This window comes from Macaca nemestrina, chromosome 8, assembly GCF_043159975.1.
Source record: "Macaca nemestrina isolate mMacNem1 chromosome 8, mMacNem.hap1, whole genome shotgun sequence".
NCBI lineage: Eukaryota > Metazoa > Chordata > Mammalia > Primates > Cercopithecidae > Macaca > Macaca nemestrina.
In genome coordinates, this window is record NC_092132.1 from 46,353,896 (window position 1) to 46,381,804 (window position 27,909).

General features: G+C 37.8%; 1 protein-coding gene across 8 annotated transcripts in view; it reads right to left on the reverse strand.

The window, feature by feature from the left end:
• Positions 1-27,909, reverse strand: part of LOC105476071 (vacuolar protein sorting 13 homolog B) — an 859,286-nt gene that overhangs the window by 788,855 nt on the left and 42,522 nt on the right. For all 8 annotated transcript variants that reach the window (XR_003016738.2, XM_011731700.3, XM_011731704.3 and 5 more), the window contains exon 4: positions 2,269-2,389. Coding sequence is in view for 7 of the 8 variants with exons in the window: in XM_011731700.3 (XP_011730002.2) it covers positions 2,269-2,389 (121 nt within the window). In the remaining variant the exon portion in view is untranslated. The remainder of the gene's footprint in view (positions 1-2,268; positions 2,390-27,909) is intronic.

The window sequence follows — 27,909 nt, forward strand, 5'->3', positions numbered from 1 at the left end:
TCAAATAACCATACAAGTTAACCTTTAAATAATGACATGATTTACTATTATCCAACTGGATTCTCAAATTATCCCTTTTTTTTACTTTTGGCAAAATTAAGTTTAGCTGCTCTGCCACCCAGTAACTGGCCAACAGCTTCAGTTACTTCTTAACTGTGATTTATGTCAGCATAAAAGAGACTATGAGTCCTCCTGTTAGGTAAAAGGTAGAAAAGCACATGCTAATCTAAAAACTACCTCAAGTAGTTCAGGTAGAACACAATTCTGTTAAATGCTACTAAAAACAGGATGTTTTAGAACGGGCGTGGTGGGTCACATCTGTAATCCCAGCACTTTGGGAAGCCTAGGCGGGTGGATCACGTGAGGCCAGGAGTTCAAGACCAGCCTGGCCAACATGGTGAAACGCCATCTCTACAAAAATTAGCCGGGCATGGTGGTGCAGCTACTTGGGAGGCTGATGCAGAAGAATCGCTTGAACCCGGGAGGCAGAGGTTGCAGAGAGCTGAGATCACACCACTGCACTCCAGCTTGGGCCACAGAGTGAGAATGGGTCTCAAAAAAAAAAAAAAAAGAATGTTTTATGTTATATTGATGATTTCATGTTTTGTGCCATAAAAATAGGCCAATTCTCCCAATTCTGAATAACAGTCTAAATTCTAATACAGACAATAAAGAATCATTAAAAGTCTGGGACCTATTTTGAGTACATGCAGGTTACCCCATAGAAGGTTACTATGAAATCAACAATTGACAACAGCTTTAATTTTTTTGTTTTTTCTTAGGAAAAACAAAATATAGAACAAGCCAACAATTAAACCTACAATTGATTATTCTTTGCCAGGACATTGAGAGAGACCCCAATGCTTCTATACACGAGCTGCTATAGCAACTCTTCAGAAAATATGTAATCATAAATTTGGAGGGACAAAAGGATTGCCTGTTTAAAAAGAACACTTACAGTTTAATTCATAATTTAATTTAATTTCTCAGGATTTTTTGCAAGGAGTTATTAAGAAAAAGTTTTTAAAATTCTGGAACCATCACACAACTCTAAGCACAAATAGAAACATTTAGAAGTAAAACATCTTCCTCTGACACCTTTCCCAGCTTATAACAATTCATCCATCCAGAAGCCAGACGGGTAACAAAGACCTGTTAAATAGAGTTCTGAAGAACACAAAGCATCAGTACTCATGTCACTATAGACTAGTTAACAGTGTTCAATTCAAATGTAACTTAGGACATGTATTTGAGGGAAGGGGTCTATAAAATGATATACCTAATTCTAGCCTTTTACAAGTAAATGGTGCCAAAAGACTGCCAAAAAGTAATGAGAGTAGCAGAAAGCTTATAAGACTTCAGCACAGAAAACAACTATATATCAATGTCTAATACATCTCACAAAAATAGGAGTCACTAATAAATAAAATCAAAACAAAAGTGACTGATAAACAACTCCTAACTGTAAAAAGGCAGCAATGCATCTTGGCCACAGAGCTGACATGTGATGATCAGTTTTTTTCTTTAAATGTTTACGAAGAAACTGTTTCATGCAACCCACTACTGTCCCACCTAAATAAAAACTTCAGGAAATAAAAGAGATGATATATAAGGTCTGTTTCAGTTACAAAACTCTGTGATTCCATTAGTGAATTTTAGCGCTTCCAGAAACTCAGAATAATCTAGTGTCTCTTCTTTGTTATCAAGACACAAGGGGAACAAAGAGACTGTTAGTCTTTTGCTTAAACTGTAAGAAAGAAACTCAAAGAACAACTTACTGCAAAAGAGGATCAAAATTTGAATGAAAGCCATTTGTGAAGGCTCTGGACCCAATTTGTTCAGAAGTCACGCACAAGTACACATGCACATACAGCTTAAAAGTTTTATGATACTAAAAATATATATTCTACAAAGGACTAAAACAATGATCAATTTTTTTTTTTTTGAGACAGAGTCTCACTCTGTCACCCAGGCTGGAATGCAGTGGCACGATCTCGGCTCACTACAACCCCCGCCTCCCGGGTTCAAGTGATTCTCCTGTCTCAGCCTCCGGAGTAGCTGAGATTACAGGTGCATGCCACCACGCCCGGCTAATTTTTGTATTTTTAGTAAAGACATGGTTTCACCATGTTGGCCAGGCTGGTCTTGAACTCCTGACCTCAAGTGATCCACCCACCTTGGCCTCCCAAAGCACTGGGATTACAGGCATGAGCCACCATGCCCGGCCAAAAATTGAAGTTTGATTTTATCGATCCCATTAGAAGTTACCTGGTGGTAAGTCAGGATCTGTAGGAGCAGCCTGCTGAATTCTCCGTGGTTTGATTGATGATTTTGTGTTCTCAGTAGTACTACGGTTGGTGGAATTAGAACCACAGCTTTCATGGTCATCCTATTTTTATTTTAAAGAAAGAAAAAGAAAACCATCAATCATATTCAACAATTAAGAAAAAAATTTTATATATGCAGTCTGTGGTAGCTACAGGAGAAAGATCAACATAATTTTATTTTTAGCTCTAAAAACTACATAACCAATTTTCATAATTTGCATTCTCAAACAGCATTTAAAAATATTAATAACTAGTAGTTTAAAACTATAAATTCTTCTTTCTTTAGCTGATGTCAAAACAAACTACTTGACAGTCTCCAAAGAATTCTTATTTATGGCTCTAGCAAAAGAAAAAATTACTTAATGAAAGCCTTTAAACAACATCCATCTCTATGTAAGTGCAAAATAAATAAAAAGGTTCTTAATTTTTCCCCTATTTGTTGTTTATATGTTAAAACACTATTTTCAATCCAAGCTATCTTGGTCATCTTTGATGATTAATCTTAATCACCCTTATAATCCTCTCCATCCTACTAAACAATGTATACTAAATTATCATTCATGTTAGGTATAAGTTTTAACTGGGTTTCAATATGAGTAACAGAAACAAATAAATTATACATATTTTTGAAATTTATCCCTTTATTTACAATTGCAAATGAGTACTTTTTTCTGTCCTGATTCAACATTTATGTAATGCTCTTACATGCCAATTGCTGGATTTACAAGGATAAATTAGATATATTTATCTTTGTATCCTGCCCTTAGGGACTTCAGAATCTATCAAACACATATATAACTAATTCTACAACAGCAATACTTTTGTTTGTTTTTAAGTAATAAGGAGCATAAAAAGAGTCATTATGTTTGGGAGAACTAGAAAGATCAGGCCATTCAAAATCAAATGTAGAAATGTTTTAGGTTTAGACTGGGGCTAATTGAGGTGTGGAGGGAGGGACCATAAGCAAAAGCAAAACAGTATCAACATATGTAGCACATATAAAGAATGATGATTAGTCAAATAAGGCCAGAGTGTACAGTATCTAAGATGGAAGAAGTTAAAGGCACAGATCTTTCAATAAAAATGGGGTAATGTTAACAACTATAGAGATATTCTCAGTCCTCATTCTAGTTGGCCTGTTTCAGGATTTGGTAATTAGGAGGAGGCTGCCACTAACCTATTAGAAAGGAGATTTAGCAGTTCCCACAGAAAGAGAGAATTGGGAGCAGTAAATGAGTAGCTCAGAGTAAATGAGAAATTACAGTGGAGTCAATAAAAATAAACTGCACTTTCACGAAGATAGGCATTACAAAGAGAAAATAGGTGGAGTAGTAACATGAGGGAAAATCATCTGGCAACTAAAACTTCTTATTCCTTTTTTGAGGATAAAAGAATACATTTTTTCTTGAAGTAAAAATGCATATGTGGAGTGAGAGATCAAAGATACCAATTTTACAAAGGGTAGTTGAGAGTGCACTGCGCACCATGAATTCATTAATCAATAATAACACTATTTTATAGTGATGAATAATCATCACTAGTTTACCAAACTCACAGGGTATTAGAGGCAAATAAGAACGATAATAAGACCTCTTTAAGAAAATTTTTATTCACTATCGCACTAAGAGAAATATACAATAAACGGTGTTTTACAAAATTGCATGGCTTCAGATGGTAGTGATACATTAGAAAAAAATTTGTTTGAAACTTCATATAAACAAAATGACTTGCAACCATAAACAAGAGTGAAAATTTTCTCACAACCTTATGTTCATTTTAAGTTAATGAAAAACAAACACCACAGGTTTCATTCCACAAAATAACTTCACTATTCAATCTTCATAAAGATATCTTCTGTTATTTGGGGGATGTTACAGTCTTAAATACTAAAAGACTACTACCGTGAATAAAGCCTTACTGTAATTACTTTTAGTTCAACTTAAATCCTTAAAAATGTCCACAGTCATACACTTCTGCACATTAACATTGAAAGCACATTATTAATTTTTGAAACATATGGTTGTCTCAAAAGCCCAGAAGTAAAACATGTTCATTAAAGAGATGTGAAAAAGTTCCAAGTGAACTGCCAAAACTAGCATAATTATGAAAATATTTAACACTGAAACCATCTGAAATCACATACTGTATATAGATTATGGTGATGTCATAATAAACATTCCAGCCAAAATGCACTAAAACTACTGCAGTCCAATAAATCTGGCATATGTGAGATGACAAACATTTTAAAGCAAAAGAAAAAACAAGTTATTTTTACTCTATTTTTTAAAAATTATTAGCAGCAAAATGGGATTAAATGAAAAGGATGAGTTTTCAAATTTTTGTTAAAAAAAAAAAGTGAATAAAGCTTCCCTGCAAACTACATGTATTTATTATTCAAAAGAGAAACAAACTAAATAACTTTATTTGCCTAAACAAAATTTATTTTAAAAACCTGAAATTTTTGTGTGCTCAAAAAATGAGCATTAATCATGGTACTCACAGGAATATATACTATAAACCAAACATTACCAAACACATAAACACTTCTTTCTTAATTATGGTTAGGAAACTTTGACAATGTATACACTATAATTAGAAATTAATCCTTTCAATGATTTGAACTTGTTTTCATTTCAATTACATTTTAGTTGTATCCAATAAAAGTGAGTTTCCATTCAAATCATGCCCCAATCAAATTAAATAAAAATAAAGCCAAATAAGAATAATTATAATATTTACTATTAAGACTGAAATTACTTCCATTAGTTTTGAATTCATCATCTGCTTTTAACCAGTAGGCATCACTGTGGACTATTACACAGTTTTCATTCACTGAAAGCCTTTAATTACTAATAAAAGAAACTCTGTTCTCAAAAATACTAGCTAAAATATTTTCAGATAATTTTTAACACCAAACACATTACAGTTAATATCTTATTTAGGTTGCAACTTTTTCCAAAATGTCTGGTAAGTGTATTTCATGGCCAAAGAATGTTTTCTCTTGGGGACCACATAGCTATTTCTGAAAATACTGCCATTTACTCCTCATGAAACAAGTAAGAATGTCATTTCCTTACAAAAGTTCCTAACAGAGGAAAAATGTGTGGCAAACACTGCATGTAAATAGACCATTACTTTCATACTGACAGATCATGAGTTCATGTTGCACACTTTTCTCCCTGTCCCTCATAGGGCTAGTCAACTAAAACTAGAAAACCATCAACTCCTAGATTCATAATAGTGTGAATAAAATTGAGAATAAAACTGAAAACAAGTAACTAAATCATTCAAGTCCTCGTCTAAAATTACAAGAGCAAGAAGTTAAGATGCAGGAAAGAGCTGAAGAAGGAGAAAATGAACAGTGAAACTAAGAGGTGATGTACTTTATGCTCAACCCTGTGGCACCAAACCTCGCAAGCAGAAAAGAACTAAGACTCACCTGTCAACTCTGATCACCAAAGGGGCTTAGAAATGAACTGCTACAAGGCTCTTAGGAACATTCACCTCTATCCTCTCCAGTAGCAAGTACAATGATAATTGCCAGATGCAATAAAGAATCTCTGAGAGTAACACTGCACACTTCAAAGTCAGAAAGCTAAATAAAGTCATTTACTCAGAGGTACACTTGGAGAGCACAAGAGAGAGCCAGGGAAAACACATTCACTAAGTTTCATGGTAAAAATAGAAATCTGACTCAACTCTACCTTAAGAGCAATATTTAAAACCTTAGCTTTAATCATAAAAAAATATATATATGTATATATATCAAGCATGCTTAAATAAAGAGGAATGTGTAACACCAATCTCTTCACACATCAACTTTAGTCCACAAGGGAGGCTGCTTCCATCTTCTCTCCTATCAAGAGTAGAAATAAGGGGTTATGATAGGCTGGAAAAAGGAAAAAGAAATGACCCTCCCTTGTATTATTTTCACTTGATCATCTCAAAGGAAGATATAACTAACCTGAATGACCAAAAGCTGAACATTCATTGGGCCCATTTTAATAATAAAGGAGATGACTGTACTCACTGTGAACACTTCTATGTGCTTTTCTAATCGCTTCTCTTCTAATCTCTGAGACCCATGCTACTCAGTAAAAGGACCAGAGCCATTTTCCCAGATGACTCAACCATTAGCCATCTCTCCTCTGCCTTCTTTTCACCCACATAGCCCTCGACCCATGATATTGCCCCAGCCACAGAATGATCAAACTATTGAACTATGCCACAACATCTATCAGAGAAACAGCAAACCATGTTAGGAAAAATTTGTTCTTTATATCTACCTATGACATTCCTTTCCTTCATATTGGTGGGTGTGTATCAGATTGCCACCTCCCTCTCCCACTTTTTTTAAACAACAGAATTGAAACTGTGAGATACACTCGAAGATTTAGAAGGTGAAATAGGCAGAAATTCAGGGAGGAAAAAAAAAAGTAAATACAGAACTACCCTGGTCTAAACCACATTCTACCATCTAATTTTTACCAGAATTCACTGGGGGGAATTGGGTTATTGAACAGATCAATTTAACTGCACTTTGTTTTCTTGTATACAACTTCCCTCAGCAACAGATGTCCGAGCAAAGTAAAGTATGTGTTAGGCACCTCAGGGAAAAAAAAAAAGTAGTAAAATAGAAGATATCTTTATCTAAGTATTTTACCTATTTACTCAAATAACAAAACCTACGTATACATTAAAAAGTTAGTAATTTAAGAGTTAATCAGGCCAGGCATGGTGGCTCACGCCTATAATCCCAGCACTTTGGGAGGCAGGTGGATTGCCTGAGGTCAGGAGTTCGAAACCAGTGTGGTCAACATGGTGTAACCCTGTCTCTACTAAAACTTCAAAAAAATTAGCAGGGCGTGGTACTGTGCACCTGTAATTCCAGCTACTCAGGAGGCTGAGGCAGGGGAATCGCTTGAACCAGGGAGGTGGAGGTTACAGTGAGCCAAGATCGTGCCACTGCACTCCTGCCAGGGTGACAAAGAGAGACTCCATCTCAAAAAAAAAAAAAAAAGTTTATCAGTGATTATATACATCACAAAGAAAAAAGAAATAGTAGTTCCCTTTACTGAGCACATATACATACCACGCAGCAAGTATTTCAAGGGTAAGAAAAGTAGGGCTTCTCTTAAGAAAAGTGGAGAGTAGGCATAAACTAAAAATAAAATTGTTAGCCCCCAAAACTATCTGAATGGGCTCAAGCCATGGGCATTCCAAACTTAACCTCGAAAACTACTTCAGGCTATGATGGGAGTGGGAGGTCAGACATGCCTCATCATATCCGCCTCTCTTTGAAATTCAGGCACAACTGACCTGTATTAACATTAAAACAGAAATCTTAAGGCTTTTTGTAGCAATAAGACACCAAATTCCACCCTGACTCCAGTATTGCATCACATGACACAGATCACAGGCCCTGAAAGAAATCAAAGTATAACCCTTATACATATTTTGAAATGGCCCTACAAAGCTGTCTCTTGTGGGGAAAAATCTATATTCTGTAAAGAATCCCTTTCCCTTTCCAGGCTTTTCTCTGATCCAGGAGAGAATTAACTAAGAGTCTGGCACCTTTTTAAACATGATTAAGAAATAATTACAATCTGTTCTTTCTGAAGCCTGCTACCTGGAAACTTCATCTGCATCATAAGAACTTTGTTCTCCATAATTCCTTATCTTAACTCAGGCATTCCCTTCTATGGATTCCAGGTCTTTAGATAAATTCTTTCAACCAATTGCAAATCTTTGATTCCACCTATTACTTGGAAGCCCCTTCCTCCTCACGTTGTCCTGCTTTTCCAGACCAAACCAATGTACATCCGATATATACTGATTGATGTCTTATGTCTCCGTAAAATGCACAAAACCAAGGTATAGCCTGACCACCTTGGGCACACGTCATCAGGACCTCCTGAGGTTTGTCCTTAACCTCGGCAAAATAAACTTCTAAATTGAGACTTGTCTCAGATACTTTTTGGTTTACAAACAGAAAGAAGGAAGGCAGAGATGGATGAAAAAGAGACAAACAGAAAAAACTTTGTAACACTTTCAACATGTCACATACTGCTAAAGACATCATGTTCATATCTCTCTTAATCCTCCTAATCGACTCTATGAATGCAAGAATATCCTCATTTTATAGATGAAGAAACTAAGGCATAAAGAGATTACATGCTTCAAAATCACACAGCTATTAAGTGCCTAATCCTAACCACTTTGCCCTACTGCCTCCCTATGAGAAAAAGGTAACTGAGAAGTACAATACTGTATTAACAACCCATCCTTTCCTAACCTATCCAACCTAACCTTTTCTTATCCTGAGAAAGGAAAATTCAGAGTGAAATTGAGTAGTCAGGAAAACATCACAAAGAACAAGAGATTTGAAAAGATTGTGCCCTGCAGGATTGAAAAAGGAAAGGTTGAACAAAGAAAGGTAACATGCCTTACTGAAATAATGGATGGCCCAATGTAGGTTAAATAGAGAGCAGTGAAATATCAAGCTGTAAAAAGAAACTAGGGCAAATGGCAGAGGGCCTATTCGTCCAAGAAGTTTAAACTTTATTCTGTATATTAAACAAGCCAATGAAACTCATGAATGAGAGAATAATAAGATGAAGCATTTCATTTAGGAAGAAGACTCTTCTGAGTATTTAGCCAAGAGCAAAAGCAGAAATATCAGCAATAGATTATTATAAAAGTTTAGAAATTAAATAATGAGGGAAGTAGCACTGAGAAAAAAATTTTTATGTGAGCACCTCAAACTGAACAAGTCTAAAACAAAACTCATAACTCTGCAACTGATTCAGCCCCTTTTTCCCCTTCTCCCATTGTTTCCCCCAAAATCCTCTGTCCTTTATTCCCTAATTCAGTTAATGACACTATTATCTTCTCAGTCTCCTAGGAAAGAAGAATATAATCTAACTTTTATGTCTGCTCTAACACTGCAAATTGATGCTAATGAGGTTTGCAAATTTCAGGACAGAAAAACAGATGCTTGACCATGAGTCATACAGGATGACACTACTCTCTAAGCTCTACACTACCCAGGAAATTACCAACTGATTTTTTTTTAAGATCTGATATTTAAGGTAAAATGGTAAATTCAAATTTTTTTTTTTCTTTCCTGAGACAGGGTCTCACTCTGTCACTCAGTCTGGAGTACAGTGGCACAATCTCAGCTCACTGCAACCTCCACCTCCCGGGTTCAAGCAATTCTCCTGCCTCAACCTCTCGAGTAGCTGGGATTACAGGTGCGCGCAACCACGCCCAGCTAATTTTTGTATTTTTAGTAGAGACTGGGTTTTACCATATTGGCCGGGCTGGTCTCAAACTCCTGACCTTAAGTAATCTGCCTGCCTCGGCCTCCCAAAGTGCTGGGATTACAGACATGAGCCACCGTGCCTGGCCTAGTACATTCAAATTTTGATAGGTGGTATTTCTAGTAAACGCATGATATACAATTATATATGTGCACAGGAAAGCTGAATGTGTACTAGAAGAGACTGAAACGGAGATCAGTTATATAAAGACTTAGGACTCATTTAAAATACAAGTGATGTACAAGTGATATTTGAAGCAGGGCTTTGTAGCATGCTCCTGTAATCCCAGCTACTCAGGAGGCTGAGGGTGGGGAACTGCTTGAACCCAAGAGTTGGCAGCCAGCCTGGGCTACATAATCAGATCCCATCTCTTAAAAAAAAAAAAAAGTTATATCTGAAGCTTTTAGATTTCCAATAAAAAGAAAAAAGGATTTATACTTCTGATAAAGGCTGACTAGATAAAAACATTGAGGATGGGGGAGGACAAGAAATACTAGCAATAACGTAAAAAAGAGAAAAATTTTAACCAGGCTCAAAGCATTAGTCCGATTGAGAAAGACACGTCACCATGCAACAGATGCAAAACCTGGCAGATAAGGAATAAAGAGAACTCAAAATGGTCACGTAATACGGGAGACTGTTACCAAGCTCGACGCTTAAAACCAGTAATAGAGTGAAGCCCCAATTTTGAAGGAGGCAGAAAAAACTTACTGCCAACTGCTGATTAGAATTAACATACTGAAGAATGCATCAGAACCTCTCAACAGCAAAATTAAGCAGAAGAAAGAATTAGTGAGACTGAAAACAGGCTATTTGAAAATACACACAGGAGACAAAAGAAAAAAGAATAATAAAGATTGAAACACACCTACAAGATCTAGAAATAATACTCAATGACATAATAGTTTGAACAATAAATACAGAATGCAGAAGGAGAAAATTAAGAAATAAAATGTGAGAAAAGAAGGTAATGTAGACAGTCAGTGAAGAGGAAACCTATAGATAACATATGTCTTTGAAGGGGAGTATCAGAAAAACAAAAAAATTAACTTTTACTACTTATTTTATTTACTTCTGTACCATCTGAATTATTCTGCAACAAGCATTACTTTCACGGCAGCCATAAGAAGTCAAATACTTAATCTCATGCAGTTGTAGTTTCATTAAGTATGAAATTAAGACTGTTCTAGAAAACTCAGGATATAATTCCCAAACTGTACTATAATAGAAGAAAGAATTAAAGTTTTCACAGAAAAATGTCATGCATCCATTCCAAAACACTTCAAAATATTTGACTGGATAGAAAATTTCTTAGTACCTTAAGATGTTAATAACCTACTAACAGGATATAACAAATCACGTATTTTAAGATAATCAAAGAACTAAAAAAAATTTCATGGGGCCAGGTGCTTTGGCTGACGCCTGTAATCCCAGCACTTTGGGAGGCTGAGGCAGGAGGACTACTTGAGCCCAGGACTTCAAGACAAGCCTAGGGAACACAATGAGACCCAGTCTCTACCAAAAAATTAAAAATTAAAAAATTAGCTGGGCATGGTGATGCATGCCTATACTCCTAGCTACTTGGGAAGCTGTGGCGGGGGGATCGCTTGAGCCCAGCAGTTTGAGGCTGCAGAGATCTGTGACTGTGCCACCACACCCCTGCCTGTGTGGACAGAGCAAGACCTTGCCTAAATTTTTTTTTAAAAAACTTTTTTAATTTAAAAAAAATTTTTTTAATTTAATTAAAACAATTAGAAATTCATGGAAAAAGGAGCAAGAGAATTTTTTTCAAATGTATTTAGAATCTTTTTAGAAGTAAACTATATGCGCTCTAAAGTTTTCTGCCAATACTCTTCCAATTTCCTTCTCAAGTTCAACACACCGAATAAAACAACCTCTCTTAGGCCATTCTGATTATAATCTCCAAGAACCATAACCCTGAATAGTAATGATAATTTACTCAGTAATAGTAGGTCATTCTGCCATTCTCAGATCAACCTACTGTGAATTCTAGACATGTGTAAATACCTGTGTATACACATGCATACTTAACAAATTATTAGACAATGTATATATATACACGCATACTCTAATAATTTATTAGATACCTACATACTCTAATAATTGACAAATGTCATTATTAACTTGTACTTGTGTCTCAAAATCACAAAATGACTCCTTTTCTTTTGAGACACGCTCTCATTCTGTCACCCAGGCTGGCAGTGGTGTGATCACAGCTCACGGCAGTATCAACCTTCCAGGCTCAATCCATCTGCCTGCCTCAGCCTTCAGAGTAGCTGGGACTAAAGGTGTGTGCCACCAAGCCCAGCTAATTTTTGTATTGTTTTGTAGACATGGGGTCTGACCATGTTGCCCCAGCTGGTCTCTAACTCCTGGGCTCAGGCAATCCACCCACCTCAGGCTCCCAATGTACAGGGATTACAGGAGTGAGCCACCATACCCAGTCTGACTCCATTTATTTAAGGGCTCAAATTATGTAGGTATTATGTTATCAAAATATCTGCTAATTTAACACTGAATAATACTTCATCTTTCTTGTGTGTTTCTACCTAAAGCCAAAGTAAATATACACAATAACTATCTTGTCTACACTGAAAATGTCAACTCCTTGACATCAGTAACTACAAGCTTTCCAAATTTTTTCTTTTTTTTTTTTTTAATTTATTTATTATTATTATACTTTAAGTTGTAGGGTACATGTGCATAACGTGCAGGTTTGTTACATATGTATACTTGTGCCATGTTGGTGTGCTGCACCCATCAACTTGTCATTTACATCAGGTATAACTCCCAATGCAATCCCTTCCCCCTCCCCCCTCCCCATGACAGGCCCCTGTGTGTGATGTTCCCCTTCCTGAGTCCAAGTGATCTCATTGTTCAGTTTCCACCTATGAGTGAGAACATGCGGTGTTTGGTTTTCTGTTCTTGTGATAGATTGCTAAGAATGATGGTTTCCAGCTGCATCCATGTCCCTACAAAGGACATGAACTCATCCTTTTTGATGGCTGCATAGTATTCCATGGTGTATATGTGCCACATTTTCTTAATCCAGTCTGTCACTGATGGACATTTGGGTTGATTACAAGTCTTTGCTATTGTGAATAGTGCTGCAATAAACATACGAGTGCATGTGTCTTTATAGCAGCATAATTTATAATCCTTTGGGTATATACCCAGTAATGGGATGGCTGGGTCATATGGTACATCTAGTTCTAGATCCTTGAGGAAACGCCATACTGTTTTCCATAATGGTTGAACTAGTTTACAATCCCACCAACAGTGTAAAAGTGTTCCTATTTCTCCACATCCTCTCCAGCACCTGTTGTTTCCTGACTTTTTAATGATCGCCATTCTAACTGGTGTGAGATGGTATCTCATTGTGGTTTTGATTTGCATTTCTCTGATGGTCAGTGGTGATGAGCATTTTTTCATGTGTCTGTTGGCTGTATGAATGTCTTCTTTTGAGAAATGTCTGTTCATATCCTTTGCCCACTTTTTGATGGGGTTGTTTGTTTTTTTCTTGTAAATTTGTTTGAGTTCTTTGTAGGTTCTGGATATTAGCCCTTTGTCAGATGAGTAGATTGCAAAAATGTTCTCCCATTCTGTAGGTTGCCTGTTCACTCTGATGGTAGTTTCTTTTGCTGTGCAGAAGCTCTTTAGTTTAATGAGATTCCATTTGTCAATTTTGGCTTTTGCTGCCGTTGCTTTTGGTGTTTTAGTCATGAAGTCTTTGCCCATGCCTATGTCCTGAATGGTAGTACCTAGGTTTTCCTCTAGGATTTTTATGGTATTAGGTCTAACATTTAAGTCTCTAATCCATCTTGAATTAATTTTCGTACAAGGAGTAAGGAAAGGATCCAGTTTCAGCTTTCTACTTATGGCTAGCCAATTTTCCCAGCACCATTTATTAAATAGGGAATCCTTTCCCCATTTCTTGTTTCTCTCAGGTTTGTCAAAGATCAGATGGCTGTAGATGTGTGGTATTATTTCTGAGGACTCTGTTCTGTTCCATTGGTCTATATCTCTGTTTTGGTACCAGTACCATGCTGTTTTGGTTACTGTAGACTTGTAGTATAGTTTGAAGTCAGGTAGCGTGATGCCTCCAGCTTTGTTCTTTTGACTTAGGATTGTCTTGGAGATGGGGGCTCTTTTTTGGTTCCATATGAACTTTAAAGCAGTTTTTTCCAATTCTGTGAAGAAACTCATTGGTAGCTTGATGGGGATGGCATTGAATCTATAAATTACCTTGGGCAGTAGGCCATTTTCACGATATAGATTCTTCCTATCCATGAGCATGGTATGTTCTTCCATTTGTTTGTGTCCTCTTTTATTTCACTGAGCAGTGGTTTGTAGTTCTCCTTGAAGAGGTCCTTTACATCCCTTGTAAGTTGGATTCCTAGGTATTTTATTCTCTTTGAAGCAATTGTGAAAGGAAGTTCATTCCTGATTTGGCTCTCTGTTTGTCTGTTACTGGTGTATAAGAATGCTTGTGATTTTTGCACATTAATTTTGTATCCTGAGACTTTGCTGAAGTTGCTTATCAGCTTAAGGAGATTTTGGGCTGAGACAATGGGGTTTTCTAAATATACAATCATGTCATCTGCAAACAGGGACAGTTTGACTTCTTCTTTTCCTAACTGAATACCCTTGATTTCTTTCTCTTGCCTAATTGCCCTAGCCAGAACTTCCAACACTATGTTGAATAGGAGTGGTGAGAGAGGGCATCCCTGTCTTGTGCCAGGTTTCAAAGGGAATTTTTCCAGTTTTTGCCCATTCAGTATGATATTGGCTCTGGGTTTGTCATAAATAGCTCTTATTATTTTGAGGTACGTTCCATCAATACCGAATTTATTGAGCGTTCTTAGCATGAAGGGCTGTTGAATTTTGTCAAAAGCCTTTTCTGCATCTATTGAGATAATCATGTGGTTCTTGTCTTTGGTTCTGTTTATATGCTGGATTATGTTTACTGATTTGCAAATGTTGAACCAGCCTTGCATCCCAGGGATGAAGCCCACTTGATCATGGTGGATAAGCTTTTTGATGTGGTGCTGAATCCGGTTTGCCAGTATTTTATTGAGGATTTTTGCATCGATGTTCATCAGGGATATTGGTCTAAAATTCTCTTTTTTTGTTGTGTCTCTGCCAGGCTTTGGTATCAGGATGATGTTGGCCTCATAAAATGAGTTAGGGAGGATTCCCTCTTTTTCTATTGATTGGAATAGTTTCAGAAGGAATGGTACCAACTCCTCCTTGTACCTCTGGTAGAATTCAGCTGTGAATCCATCTGGTCCTGAACTTTTTTTGGTTGGTAGTCTATTAATTATTGCCTCAATTTCAGAGCCTGCTATTGGTCTATTCAGGGATTCAACTTCTTCCTGGTTTAGTCTTGGAAGAGTGTAAGTGTCCAGGAAATTATCCATTTCTTCTAGATTTTCCAGTTTATTTGCGTAGAGGTGTTTATAGTATTCTCTGATGGTAGTTTGTATTTCTGTGGGGTCGGTGGTGAGATCCCCTTTATCATTTTTAATTGCGTCGATTTGATTCTTCTCTCTTTTCTTCTTTATTAGTCTTGCTAGTGGTCTGTCAATTTTGTTGATCTTTTCAAAAAACCAACTCCTGGATTCACTGATTTTTTGGAGAGTTTTTTGTGTCTCTATCTCCTTCAGTTCTGCTCTGATCTTAGTTATTTCTAGCCTTCTGCTAGCTTTCGAATGTGTTTGCTCTTGCTTCTCTAGTTCTTTTAATTGCGATGTTAGAGTGTCAATTTTAGATCTTTCCTGCTTTCTCTTGTGGGCATTTAGTGCTATAAATTTCCCTCTACACACTGCTTTAAATGTGTCCCAGAGATTCTGGTATGTTGTATGTTTGTTCTCATTGGTTTCAAAGAACATCTTTATTTCTGCCTTCATTTCGTTATGTACCCAGTAGTCATTCAGGAGCAGGTTGTTCAGTTTCCATGTAGTTGAGCGGTTTTGATTGAGTTTCTTAGTCCTGAGTTCTAGTTTGATTGCACTGTGGTCTGAGAGACAGTTTGTTATAATTTCTGTTCTTGTACATTTGCTGAGGAGTGCTTTACTTCCAATTACGTGATCGATTTTGGAGTAAGTACGATGTGGTGCTGAGAAGAATGTATATTCTGTTGATTTGGGGTGGAGAGTTCTATAGATGTCTATTAGGTCTGCTTGCTGCAGAGATGAGTTCAATTCCTGGATATCCTTGTTAACTTTCTGTCTCATTGATCTGTCTAATGTTGACAGTGGAGTGTTGAAGTCTCCCATTATTATTGTATGGGAGTCTAAGTCTCTTTGTAAGTCTCTAAGGACTTGCTTGATGAATCTGGGTGCTCCTGTATTGGGTGCATATATATTTAGGATAGTTAGGTCTTCCTGTTTACCATTATGTAATGGCCTTCTTTGTCTCTTTTGATCTTTGATGGTTTAAAGTCTGTTTTATCAGAGACTAGTATTGCAACCCCTGCTTTTTTTTGTTCTCCATTTGCTTGGTAAATCTTCCTCCATCCCTTTATTTTGAGCCTATGTATGTCTCTGCGTGTGAGATGGGTCTCCTGAATACAGCAGACTGATGGGTCTTGACTCTTTATCCAGTTTGCCAGTCTGTGTCTTTTAATTGGAGCATTTAGTCCATTTACATTTAAGGTTAATATTGTTATGTGTGAACTTGATCCTGCCATTATGATATTAACTGGTTATTTTGCTCGTTAGTTGATGCAGTTTCTTCCTAGCCTCGATGGTCTTTACATTTTGGCATGTTTTTGCAATGGCTGGTACCGGTTGTTCCTTTCCATGTTTAGTGCTTCCTTGTGGGTCTCTTGTAAGGCAGGCCTAGTGGTGACAAAATCTCTAAGCATTTGCTTATCTGTAAAGGATTTTATTTCTCCTTCACTTATGAAACTTAGTTTGGCTGGATATGAAATTCTGGGTTTAAAATTCTTTTCTTTAAGAATGTTGAATATTGGCCCCCACTCTCTTCTGGCTTGGAGAGTTTCTGCCGAGAGATCTGCTGTTAGTCTGATGGGCTTCCCTTTGTGGGTAACCCGACCTTTCTCTCTGGCTGCCCTTAAGATTTTTTCCTTCATTTCAACTTCAGTGAATCTGGCAATTATGTGTCTTGGAGTTGCTCTTCTCGAGGAGTATCTTTGTGGCGTTCTCTGTATTTCCTGGATTTGAATGTTGGCCTGCCCTACTAGGTTGGGGAAGTTCTCCTGGATGATATCCTGAAGAGTGTTTTCCAACTTGGTTCCATTTTCCCCCTCACTTTCAGGCACCCCAATCAGACGTACATTTGGTCTTTTTACATAATCCCATACTTCTTGCAGGCTTTGTTCATTTCTTTTTCTTCTTTTTTCTTTTGGTTTCTCTTCTCGCTTCATTTCATTCATTTGATCCTCAATCGCAGATACTCTTTCTTCCAGTTGATCGAGTCGGTTACTGAAGCTTGTGCATTTGTCACGTATTTCTCGTGTCATGGTTTTCATCTCTTTCATTTTGTTTATGACCTTCTCTGCATTAATTACTCTAGCCATCAATTCTTCCACTTTTTTTTTCAAGATTTTTAGTTTCTTTGCGCTGGGTACGTAATTCCTCCTTTAGCTCTGAGAAATTTGATGGACTGAAGCCTTCTTCTCTCATCTCGTCAAAGTCATTCTCCGTCCAGCTTTGATCCGTTGCTGGCGATGAGCTGCGCTCCATTGCCGGGGGAGATGCGCTCTTATTTTTTGAATTTCCAGCTTTTCTGCCCTGCTTTTTCCCCATCTTTGTGGTTTTATCTGCCTCTGGTCTTTGATGATGGTGATGTACTGATGGGGTTTTGGTGCAGGTGTCCTTCCTGTTTGATAGTTTTCCTTCTAACAGTCAGGACCCTCAGCTGTAGGTCTGTTGAAGATTGCTTGAGGTCCACTCCGGACTCTGTTTGCCTGGGTATCAGCAGCAGAGGCTGCAGAAAGAATATTTCTGAACAGCGAGTGTACCTGTCTGATTCTTGCTTGGGAAGCTTCCTCTCAGGGGTGTACTCCACCCTGTGAGGTGTGGGGTGTCAGACTGCCCCTAGTGGGGGATGTCTCCCAGTTAGGCTACTCAGGGGTCAGGGACCCACTTGAGCAGGGAGTCTGTCCCTTCTCAGATCTCAACCTCCGTGTTGGGAGATCCACTGCTCTCTTCAAAGCTGTCAGACAGAGTCGTTTGCGTCTGTAGAGGTTTCGGCTGTGTTTGCTATTGCCCTGTCCCCAGAGGTGGAGTCTACAGAGACAGGCAGGTTTCCTTGAGCTGCTGTGAGCTCCACCCAGTTCGAGCTTCCCAGCAGCTTTGTTTACCTACTTAAGCCTCAGCAATGGTGGGCGCCCCTCCCCCAGCCTCGTTGCTGCCTTGCCGGTAGATCACAGACTGCTGTGCTAGCAATGAGGGAGGCTCCGTGGGCGTGGGACCCTCCCGGCCAGGTGTGGGATATGATCTCCTGGTGTGCCTGTTTGCTTAAAGCGCAGTATTGGGGTGGGAGTTACCCGATTTTCCAGGTGTTGTGTGTCTCAGTTCCCCTGGCTAGGAAAAGGGATTCCCTTCCCCCTTGTGCTTCCCAGGTGAGGCAATGCCTCGCCCTGCTTCAGCTCTCGCTGGTCGGGCTGCAGCAGCTGACCAGCACCGATCGTCCGGCACTCCCCAGTGAGATGAACCCAGTACCTCAGTTGAAAATGCAGAAATCACCGGTCTTCTGTGTCGCTCACGCTGGGAGTTCGAGACTGGAGCTGTTCCTATTCGGCCATCTTGCTCCGCCCCCCACAAGCTTTCTAAATTTTAGCAATTACCAACATGCAAATTCCTATAACAATCTAGAAAAATATATATATATAATTTTTAAATTATTTTATGCTTTTAATTTTAATCAAATTAAATGTCACTTTTAAATGATCATATACTTTAAAATAAGAGTAGGCAAACTTTCTATAAAGGGCCAGACAATAAATATTTTAGGTTTGCAAGCCATTTAGGCTTTATCAAAATAATATGGTTTGGCTCTGTGTACCAATCCAAATCTCATCTAGAATTGTAGTTCCCACGCATCAAATGAGGGACCTGGTGGGAGGTGACTGGATCATGAGGGTGGTTTCCCCCAAGCTGTTCTAATGATAGTGAGTGAGTTCTCATGAGATCTGATGGTTTTTAAAGTGTGGCATTCCCCCCACCCCTGCTGCCACATAAGATGTGCCCTGCTTTCCCTTTGCCTTCTGCCATAATTGTAAGTTTTCTGAGGCCTCCCCAGCAATGCAGAACTGTGAGTCAAACGTTTTCTTTATAAATTACCCAGTCTCAGGTAGTTCTCTATAGCAATGTGAAAACGGACTAATACATGCAACTTCTCAATTCTGCCACTGAAGCATGAAAGCAACCAAACACAGTATTTATACAAGTAAGAGTGGCTGTGTTCCAAAAAAATGTTATTTACAAAAACTGGCAGTGAGCCCATGGGGCATACTTTGATTACCCCTACACTAAATAATCTGTCTTTATAAAACATTTACAGAATAAACTATAAAACCTATAAATGCTTTGTAACCTAATGGTTTCATTATAAAAGGCAAAAAGTTCAGATCACAAATATGTCTGAATTATAAGAAAATCTATAAAACAGCTAGGGAAGAAAAAAGTACAAAATTTATGCTTGGCAAAAGTACAGCAAAGAAGACAAGGTATTTCTTCTGTTATTCCTTAACAGTTCTAATGAAAGACTAAAGGGTTAATAAAAGAAAGAAAAGGAAAGGAAGTATCTGTAAGAAAATGGGCTGAAGAAGATTCCAGAGGCTCAAGGGAGAAGAAAAATAGAAATATTTCTGAAAATAAATAATATATGTAAGAGCTACATAATATAAAACAGCATTTTTCCAAACATATGCAAAAGTAAAAGTCAAAATCTAGCCAACATGATAAAGATCTAAAAGTGTCATGGGAAAACAATGGGAGCATGGGAGGAAAAAAACGGGAAATATCTTCTAATCATATATAATTCCAAAACAACAAACTCCAGGAGTATTCAATGTATAAGAAGAAAAGAATGCATTTCAGATAAATTTGCAGTAAAGCACAAAAGAATTTTCTCAGCAGTACTTTTGATGCCAATTGAGATTTTAAAGATTTTAAGAATTGAAGTAAAGGATATGAGGGTTAAATTATACATGACAATACTAGCAAAAATAATACAGGTTGTTGTTGTTCTTCTTGTTGTGTCCAAGGCATTCCAAAATTTATGGATTTATTATACCTTAAGTTCTAGGGTACATGTGCACAACGTGCAAGTTTGTTATATAGGTATCACGTGGCATGTTGGTTTGCTGCACCCATTAACTCATCATTTACATTAGGTATTTCTCCTAATGCTATCCCTCCCCCTGCCCCCCAAACCACGACAGGAAATGGGGTATGATGTTTCCCACCCTGTGTCCAAGTGTTCTCATTGTTCAATTCCCACCTATGCATGAGAACATGCGGTGTTTGGTTTTCTATCCTTGTGACAATTTGCTCAGAATGATGGTTTCCAGTTGCATCCATGTCCCTGCAAAGGACATGAACTCATCCTTTCTTATGGCTGCATAGTATTCCATGGTGTATATGTGCCACATTTCTTAATCCAGTCTATCATTGATGGACACTTGGGTTGGTTCCAAGTCTTTGCTATTGTGAATAGTGCCGCAATAAACACACGTGTGCTTGTGTCTTTATAGTAGCATGATTTATATTCTTTTGGGTATATACTCAGTAATGGGATAGATGGGTCAAATGGTATTTCTAGCTCTAGATCATTGAGAAATCGCCACGTTGTCTTCCACAATGGCTGAACTAGTTTACACTCCCACCAGTAGTGTAAAAGCGTTCCTATTTCTCCACATCCTCTCCAGCATCTGTTGTTTCCTGACTTTTTAATGATCACCATTCTAACTGGTGTGAGATGGTATTTCATTGTGGTCTTGATTTGCCTTTCTCTGATGACCAGTGATGATGAGGATTTTTTAACTGTCTGTCCTTTGCCCACTTTTTGATGGGGTTAAGTTCTTTGCAGATTCTGGATACTAGGCCTTTGTCAGATGGGTAGATTGCAAAAATTTTCTCCCATTCTGTAGGCTGCCTGTCCACTCTGGTGGTAGTTTCTTTTGCTGTGCAGAAGCTCTTTAGTTTAATTAGATCCCATTTGTCAATTTTGGCCTTTGTTGCCATTACTTTTGGTATTTTAGTCATGAAGTCCGTGCCCTTGCTTATGTCCTGAATGGTATTGTCTAGGTTTTCTTCTAGGGTTTTTGTGGTTTTAGGTCTAATATTTAAGTCTTTAATCCATCTTGAATTAATTTTTGTACAAGGTGTAAGGAAGGGATCCAGTTTCAGTTTTCTACACATGGCTAGCCAGTTTTCCCAGCACCATTTATTAAATAGGGAATTCTTTTCCCCATTCCTTGTGTCAGGTTTGTCAAAGATCAGATGGTTGTAGACGTGTGGTGTTATTTCTGAGGCCTCTATTCTGTTCCATTGGTCTATATATATCTGTTTTGGTACCAGTACGATGCTGTTTCGGTTACTATAGCCTTGTAGGATAGTTGGAAGTCAGGTAGCGTGATGCCTCCAGCTTTGTTCTTTTTGCTTAGGATTGTCTTAGCAATGCGGGCTCTTTTTTGGTTCCATACGAAGTTTAAAGTAGTTTTTTCCAATTCTGTGAAGAAAGTCATTGGTAGCTTGATGGGGATGGCATTGAATCTATAAATTACCTTGGGCAGTATGGCCATTTTCACGATACTGATTCTTCCTATCCATGAGCATGGAATGTTCCTCCATTTGTTTGTGTCCTCTTTTCTTTCATTGAGCAGTGGTTTGTAGTTCTCCTTGAAGAGGTCCTTCACATCCCTTGTAAGTTGGATTCCTATTTACTCTCTTTGTAGCAATTGCAAATGGGAGTTTACTCATGATTTGGCTGTCTGTCTGTTACTGGTGTATAAGAATGCTTGTGATTTTTGCACATTGATTTTGTATCCTGAGACTTTGCTGAAGTTGCTTCTCAGCTTAAGGAGATTTTGGGCTGAGACGACGGAGTTTTCTAAACATACAACCATATCATCTGCAAACAGAGACAATCTGATTTCCTCTTTTGCTAATTGAATACATTGTATTTCTTTCTCTTGCCTGACTGCCCTGGCCAGAACTTCCAACACTGTTGAATATGAGTGGTGAGAGAGGGCATCCCTGTCTTGTTCCAGTTTTCAAAGGGAATGCTTCCAGTTTTTGCCCATTCACTATGATATTGGCTGTGGGTCTGTCATAAATAGGTCATATTATTTTGAGATACGTTCCATCAATACCTAGTTTACTGAGAGTTTTTAGCATGAAGGGCTGTTGAATTTTGTGGAAGGCCTTTTCTGCATCTACTGAGATAACCATGTAGTTTTTGTAGTTGGTTCTGTTTATGTGATGGATTATGTTTACTGATTTGCGTATGTTGAACCAGTCTTGCATCCCAGGGATGAAGCTGACTTGATCGTGGTGGATAAGCTTTTTGATGTGCTGCTGGATTTGGTTTGCCAGTATTTTATTGAGGATTTTCGCATCAATGTTCATTCAGGGATATCAGCCTGAAATTCTCTTTGTTGTATTTCTGCCAGGCTTTGGTATCAGGATGATGCTGGCCTCATAAAATGAGTTAGGGAGGATTCCTCTTTTTCTATTGATTGGAATAGTTTTAGAAGCAATGGCATCAGCTCCTCTTTGTATGCCTGACAGAATTCGGCTGTGCATCCATCTGGTCCTGGACTTTTTTTGCTGGCAGTCTATTAATTATTGCCTCAATTTCAGAGCCTGTTATTGGTCTATTCAGAGATTCAACTTCTTCCTGGTTTTTTGGTCTTGGGAGGGTGTATGTGTCCAGGAATTTATCCATTTCTTCTAGATTTTCTAGTTTATTTGCATAGAGGTGTTTATAGTATTCTCTGAAGGTAGTTTGTATTTCTGTGGGATTGGTGGTGATATCCCCTTTATCATTTTTTTTTATTGCGTCTATTTGATTCTTCTCTCTTGTCTTCTTTATTAGTCTTGCTAGTGGTCTATCAATTTTGTTGATCTTTCAAAAAACCAGCTCCTGGATTTATTGATTTTTTTGAAGGGTTTTTTGTGTCTCTATCTCCTTCCGTTCTGCTCTGATCTTAGTTATTTCTTGCCTTCTGCTAGCTTTTGAATGTGTTTGCTCTTGTTTCTCTAGTTCTGCCTCACAGGTCGATATCAGACTGCTGCACTAGCAGTGAGCAAGGCTCTGTGGGCGTAGGACCTGCCAAGCCAGGCGCAGGATATAATCTCCTGGTGTGCCGTTTGCTAAGACTGTTGGAAAAGCACAGTATTTGGGCAGGATTGTCCGGATTTTCCAGGTACAGTCTGTCACAGCTTCCCTTGGCTAGGAAAGGGAAATCCCCCAACCCCTTGCGCTTCCCGCATGAGGCAACGCCCCGCCCTGCTTTGGCTTGCCCTCCTTGGGCTGCACCCACTGTCCCACCAGTCCCAATCAGATGAACCAGGTACCTCAGTTGAAAATGCAGAAATACCCATCTTCTGCGTCAATCACGCTGGGAGCTGCAGACTGGAGCTGTTCCTATTCGGCCATCTTGGAAGAGTCAATTTATGGATTCTTAAGTATTCAAATTACAATAATTCATTTCACTATTGCTATAAAAGAGACTCTGGCTCCTAAAAAACACGTCCTGCTTTAAAAATAAGTAAATAAAGGAAAAAAGGCCATAATGTTTACTATGTTCATTTTTAAAATAATTAAGAAATACTTTGTTTTGTAGTTGCAATCCTCTAACATCTATTCTATACTTGAGTGTCCATCTATACCCAGAGATACTTTCAGTAATGGTTAAGAAAATATCTGAATACCTTAAACTATTATAAGAGAATAATGTAGTCTTATGTATTAAGGAATTAAAAATTAAACATATAGGCTAGGCATGGTCACTTACACCTATAATCCCTGCACTTAGGGAGGCCGAGGCGAGTGGATCATCTGAGGTCGAAAGTTCGAGACCAGCCTGACCAAACATGGAGAAATCCCGTCTCTACTAAAAATGCAAAATTAGCCAGGTGTGGTGGCGCATGCCTGTAATCCCAGCTACTCAGGAAGCTGAGACAGAAGAATCACTTGAACCTAGGAGGCGGAGGTTGCAGTGAGCCAAGATGACCCCCATGCACTCCAGCCTGGGCAACAAGAGTGAAACTCTATCTCAAAAAAAGAAGAAAAAATTAAACATATAATAAAGTTATTTTTCAGGGCCCACACTCTTCAACAGTGGAAAGGTTGTCTTATGTGAATAAAAGAAAAGAATAATGATAATTTATTGTATTTTGTAAAGGCATATCTTATCTCTTATTGGTTTTGACGCACATGAAAATTCTCTGTATGAACTACTACATAGAACCCTAAATAAGAACAGTTTTCCCTTCTGTAGCATTGGCATTTGTATTATAAATATTAGACTAATCTTATTTACAGGAAATGGCATGTCCTATCTTCCCTATAAAACAAATAGGGAATCAGAAGCAAGTAATGGTTTTACTAAATAAGATATTGAAGTTGAGAATCGATCTAACTTGGGGGGAATATTTGGATTTAGACAAGTTGAAGCAAACAAAAACATATCCCAGGAGAGGTGAACAGTATACTGTTGGAGACATGAGCTTAGACTTAAGGAAGCATTTAACAACTAAGGTGGACCATCACAGGCACCTTTGTGTACACAGAAGCACAAAGTAACAACGAACACCAAACAAGATTCACTCCTTAAAATCTAGTGTGGGTAAACACAACAAACACTCTTGTTTAAATTTCTTAAAAATTACTCAAAGCAATAATAATTATTATTATTGACCATTGTGAGTGTGTAACATACAGAAGTGTTATGACAACATTAGCACAAATCATGACAGGAGATAAAGAGAAGCATACTGTCATAAGCATTCTAGGTAAGGGATAATACTTACGTTACTTATAAAGTGGTATTATATAATATTATTTTGAAGTAGACATTGATAAGTTAAACATGCATACTGTCAACCCTAGAGCAATCACTAAAAAATAAAGTATGGCTAATTAATAATGAAGAGAAAATAGAATGCTAGAATGCTAAAATATACTCAATTAATCACAAAGAAGGCAGGAAGAGAAAAGAAGGAAAAAAATCAGATGGGACCAGTAAAAAAGGAAGACATCAAACTTAAACCTAACCATATTTAAAAGTAAATAAAAGTAAACACTCCAATGAACAGTCAGGAATTGTCAGACTAGTAAGACCCGACTATAATCTGTCCATAGAAAACCCAGGTCAGATAGAAAGACTAAAGTCTCAGCACAGTTTCTAAATACTAGACATCTCAAGTTTCAAAAAATAGTAACGGCAAAATGAACAAGTTAAAATAAAAGAAAGAAAGAAAGAAAGAAAATTAGCAGCATCTAATCACCAAAACAAAAATCAGAGAACTGTTTCATTTTATGGATTCAAAGGGAACCTAGAGTATGTGAACCAAATAGAAATCAAAAACATGCCAAAAAATGGAAGCTGCAATCTGTGTTCCTTATGTCTTTAACGCCAGATAACACATTGAGATGGCATAAAACTAAAGGGAAAAAAAAAAAACTTGCAACCACCATCAACTTCAAAGTTTCAAACTAAGGCTCTTTCAGTTTGCAGCATTTAGACATAAATTATAGTGTCAAAAACATTGAACACTATAATTAAGGTTATATTGGCACTTCTGTTACAATCCCATATTTTCACTCAGTCATAACATTCTTAGAAAGTCCCTCATGAAACTAAAGCCTTCTTTTCTTGTCTTGATCCAAATGTTTCTTCTTACTTAAAATAGTTGACAGAATAAAAATGAAATATACCTTTTTCAGCTCAAAAAGAAAAAAAAAACTTCCCAATAGTAAAATAAATACAGAATTCCAAAAACTTTCCCTTATGGCAAACAAGAAGTAAAACATCCTCAATAAGTTTAAAAAAAAAAAAAAAAAAAAAAAAAAAAAAAAAAAAAAACCAGTATTATTGAACCAAAAATCCACTTTATTTATGCCAAGTTTTTTGTCTGTTTGTTTTTTGAAACGAAGTCTCGCTCTATCACCCAAACTGGAGTGCTGTGGCGTGATCTCGGCTCACTGCAACCTTCGCCTCCTGGGTTCAAGTGATTCCCCCACCTCAGCTTCCAGAGTGGCTGGGATTACAGATCCCTACCACCACACCCAACTAATTTTTGTGTTTTTAGTAGAGGCGGGGTTTCGCCATGTTGACCAGGCTGGTCTCAAACTCCTGACCTCAAGTGATCTGCCAGCCTCGGCCTCCCAAAGTGCTGGACTTACAGGGGTGAGCCACCACGCCCAGCCCAATTTATGTATTTTTAAAGAATCAGACATTTATAACACATTATATCTCCCAAATAGCCAGCTAAAAAGAATCCTCTATTACTTCTGGGATCTAGACACAAGCTGAAGTTCAAGAAACCATGATTTCTTGTGTTCCCAAACTCTCAGGGAACACAGTACAATTTGAAAAAAATTTACCTACACTTTCATCCATCTACAAGTTATCAGCGTGTGGTTTGTAGTTTTTTTTACTTCGTTTTCAATAATTTGTCAAATGACCCCAATTATTTCACCTCAAAAAGAAGCTAAGCCTTGGCCAGCACAGTGGCTCACGCCTATAATCCCAGCACTTTGGGAGGCCGAGGTGGGCGGATCACCTGAGGTCAGGAGTTTGAGACCATCCTGGCCAACATACTGAAACCCCGTCTCTACAAAAAAAAAAAAATACAAAAATTAGCCAGGCATAGTGGCGCACGCCTGTAATCTCGGCTACTTGGGAGGCTGAGGCAGAAGAATTGCTTGAACCTGGGAGGTGAAGGTTGCGGTGAGCCAAGATCGCACCACTGCACTCCAGCCTGGGTGACAGAGCAAGACCCTGTCTCAAAAAAAAAAAAAAAAACAGAAGCTAAACCTAAAACAAAAGTTTAGTATCCAATGATTCTAAGATTATAAACAATACTTATGCTAAAATAAAAATCATAAACCACAGTCAGTCTTCTGCATCCACGGGCTTCACATCCGTGGTACAGAGGGCAGACTGTATCAATTGATACAGTCTTCTTAAAACCCCAAAAAGAGGCCGGGTATGGTGGCTCATGCCTGTAATCCCAGCAGTTTGGGAGGCCAAGGTGGGAAAATAGCTCAGGAGTTTGAGACCAGCCTGGTCAACATGGCGAAACCCCGTTTCTACCAAAAATACAAAAATTAGGGCAAAACCCCATCACTACAAGAAATACAAAAATCAGCCGGGTATTTGCGGCTTCCGCCTATAGTACCAGCTACTTGGGACACTAAGGTTGGAGAATCACTTGAGCCCGGGAAGCAGAAGTTGCAATGAGCCAAGATCAAGTCGCTACACTCCTGGCTGGGCAACAGAGTGAGACCTTCTCTCAAAAAAACACAAACTCCAAAAGAAGAGAAAGTTTTTGTCTGTATCATTAACTACCATATCCACAGCATTCAGTACAGTGTTATAAAACTCAGTAAGCATGTGTTGAATACATAACTTTTCAATTTTTCCTTCAAAGAAAGGAAATAAGTACTAAAATGGTAATTTTCTATGTGGTTCACACACAATGTATTACGCCTACTTTCTGTATTATCCTTCAGTGAGATCTAATTACCAGTAATGTTAGCATATGATGAGCTAGACAGACAAGTCTGAAAAGACCAATCATCCTAAAGTAAAATTCCATAACTCATCCCAGAACTTCCTCCGTATATCCTCCCCTTCACAACCTATCACCACCTCTCCAATGCCACAGACAATGACTTAGTTCCATCTGGGCTCCATAACTTTTCTTCTAAAATATTGCAAAAGGAATCTAACTAATTCTCTGAAATTATCTCCTCCAATCCCTTCCCCTCCACTGTGAAAAAAGTCAACTTCTGAAATTATAAATTCAGTCAAGTTGCTTACCAGTTTAAACTAATTCAATTTCAATTGCTATGTATTAGTATGTATGAGACCAGCAGTCCTGATAAATTTTAATCTCAGGACCTCTTAATCTCTTAAAAATTACTGAGAATCACATATTTACCATAGTAGAAATACAAAAGAAAAAAATTCTAATATATATGTTTATATAGTTTATAACTTACTTTTAAATAAATTCATTATTTGTTAATTA